Genomic DNA, 1331 nt, shown 5'->3' on the forward strand with positions numbered 1-1331 from the left:
TGCTTGAATCTAATCCTAGAGGAATTCTCAAAGGTAGATTGGGTGAATAGATGCATTTTACAGGGTCAAACCATATCAAAGTTCATATATAACAGTGCCTCTATGCTTGATCTAATGAAAAAGTACACTGGAGGACAAGAACTCATTAGGACCGGTATTACGAAGTCTGTATCCAGCTTCCTTTCACTACAGTCTATCTTGAAGCAAAAGTCGAGGTTGAAGCATATGTTTAATAGCCCTGAATACTGTACAAACTCCTTGTATGTAAATAAACCACAGAGCATATCATGTATTTCCATCGTTGAGGATAGTGATTTCTGGAGGGCGGTGGAAGAATCCGTGGCCATATCCGAGCCTTTTCTGAAAGTGTTGAGGGAAGTCGCCGGAGGGAAGCCTGCGGTGGGTTCTATATACGAGTTAATGACAAGGGCAAAAGAATCTATAAGGACGTACTATATAATGGATGAAAACAAGTGCAAGACATTTTTAGACATAGTAGACAGGAAGTGGCGAGACCAACTCCATTCACCTCTACATTCAGCAGCAGCATTTTTGAACCCTAGCATTCAGTACAATCCAGAAATAAAGTTTCTTAGCTCTATAAAAGAAGACTTTTTCAAAGTTCTGGAGAAGCTACTCCCTCTTCCCGAAATGAGACGCGATATCACCAGCCAGATATTTACTTTCACAAAGGCGATGAGTATGTTCGGCTGCAGCCTAGCTATGGAGGCGAGAGATGTGGTTTCACCTGGTAAATTTACAATATGCATTCATTATATATCTGTATCTAGGTGTATACCTCTGATAAAAACATATCCATCTACTATGACAGTGCTCCATTATGCGTGAAACCCTTCTGGTTTTGCTCCTTAAATCCTTGAAGAAAAGAAAGATTGTCATGCTTCAAAAAGTACATGCCAAGTTAGACAATACTGTATATCCGACTTGGTTTGCATTTCCGTTTTCTCGCTATATATATTGGATTTTCAATGTTATTGGTAATTCTTTTACAGGGCTTTGGTGGGAACAATATGGTGACTCTGCGCCGGTGTTGCAACGAGTTGCAATCAGAATACTTAGTCAAGTTTGCAGCAGTTTCACTTTCGAGAGGCATTGGAGTGCATTTCAGCAAATCCACTCCGAGAAACGCAATAAGATCGATAGAGAAACGTTGAATGACCTTGTGTACATAAATTACAATCTCAAGTTAGCTAGACATACAAGAACGAAATCTATAGAAGCCGATCCGATCCAATTCGACGATATTGATATGACTTCAGAATGGGTAGAGGAGAGTGATAATTCGAGCCCGAGTCAGTGGCTCCCCCGGG

The 1331-nt window shown here is 40.6% G+C and overlaps 1 protein-coding gene across 1 annotated transcript; it reads left to right on the forward strand.

The window, feature by feature from the left end:
* Window positions 1-6: 6 nt before the first annotated feature.
* Window positions 7-1320, forward strand: LOC112095116 (the record flags this gene model as incomplete). Its single annotated transcript, XM_024176795.1, has 2 exons — window positions 7-751; window positions 1014-1320. Coding segments are annotated over 2 exons (1052 nt in total), but the record flags the coding sequence as incomplete, so codon positions are not given.
* Window positions 1321-1331: the final 11 nt, after the last annotated feature.

Source organism: Morus notabilis, unplaced genomic scaffold (genome assembly GCF_000414095.1).
Source record: "Morus notabilis unplaced genomic scaffold, ASM41409v2 C11402778, whole genome shotgun sequence".
In the NCBI taxonomy this organism is placed as follows: Eukaryota; Viridiplantae; Streptophyta; class Magnoliopsida; order Rosales; family Moraceae; genus Morus; species Morus notabilis.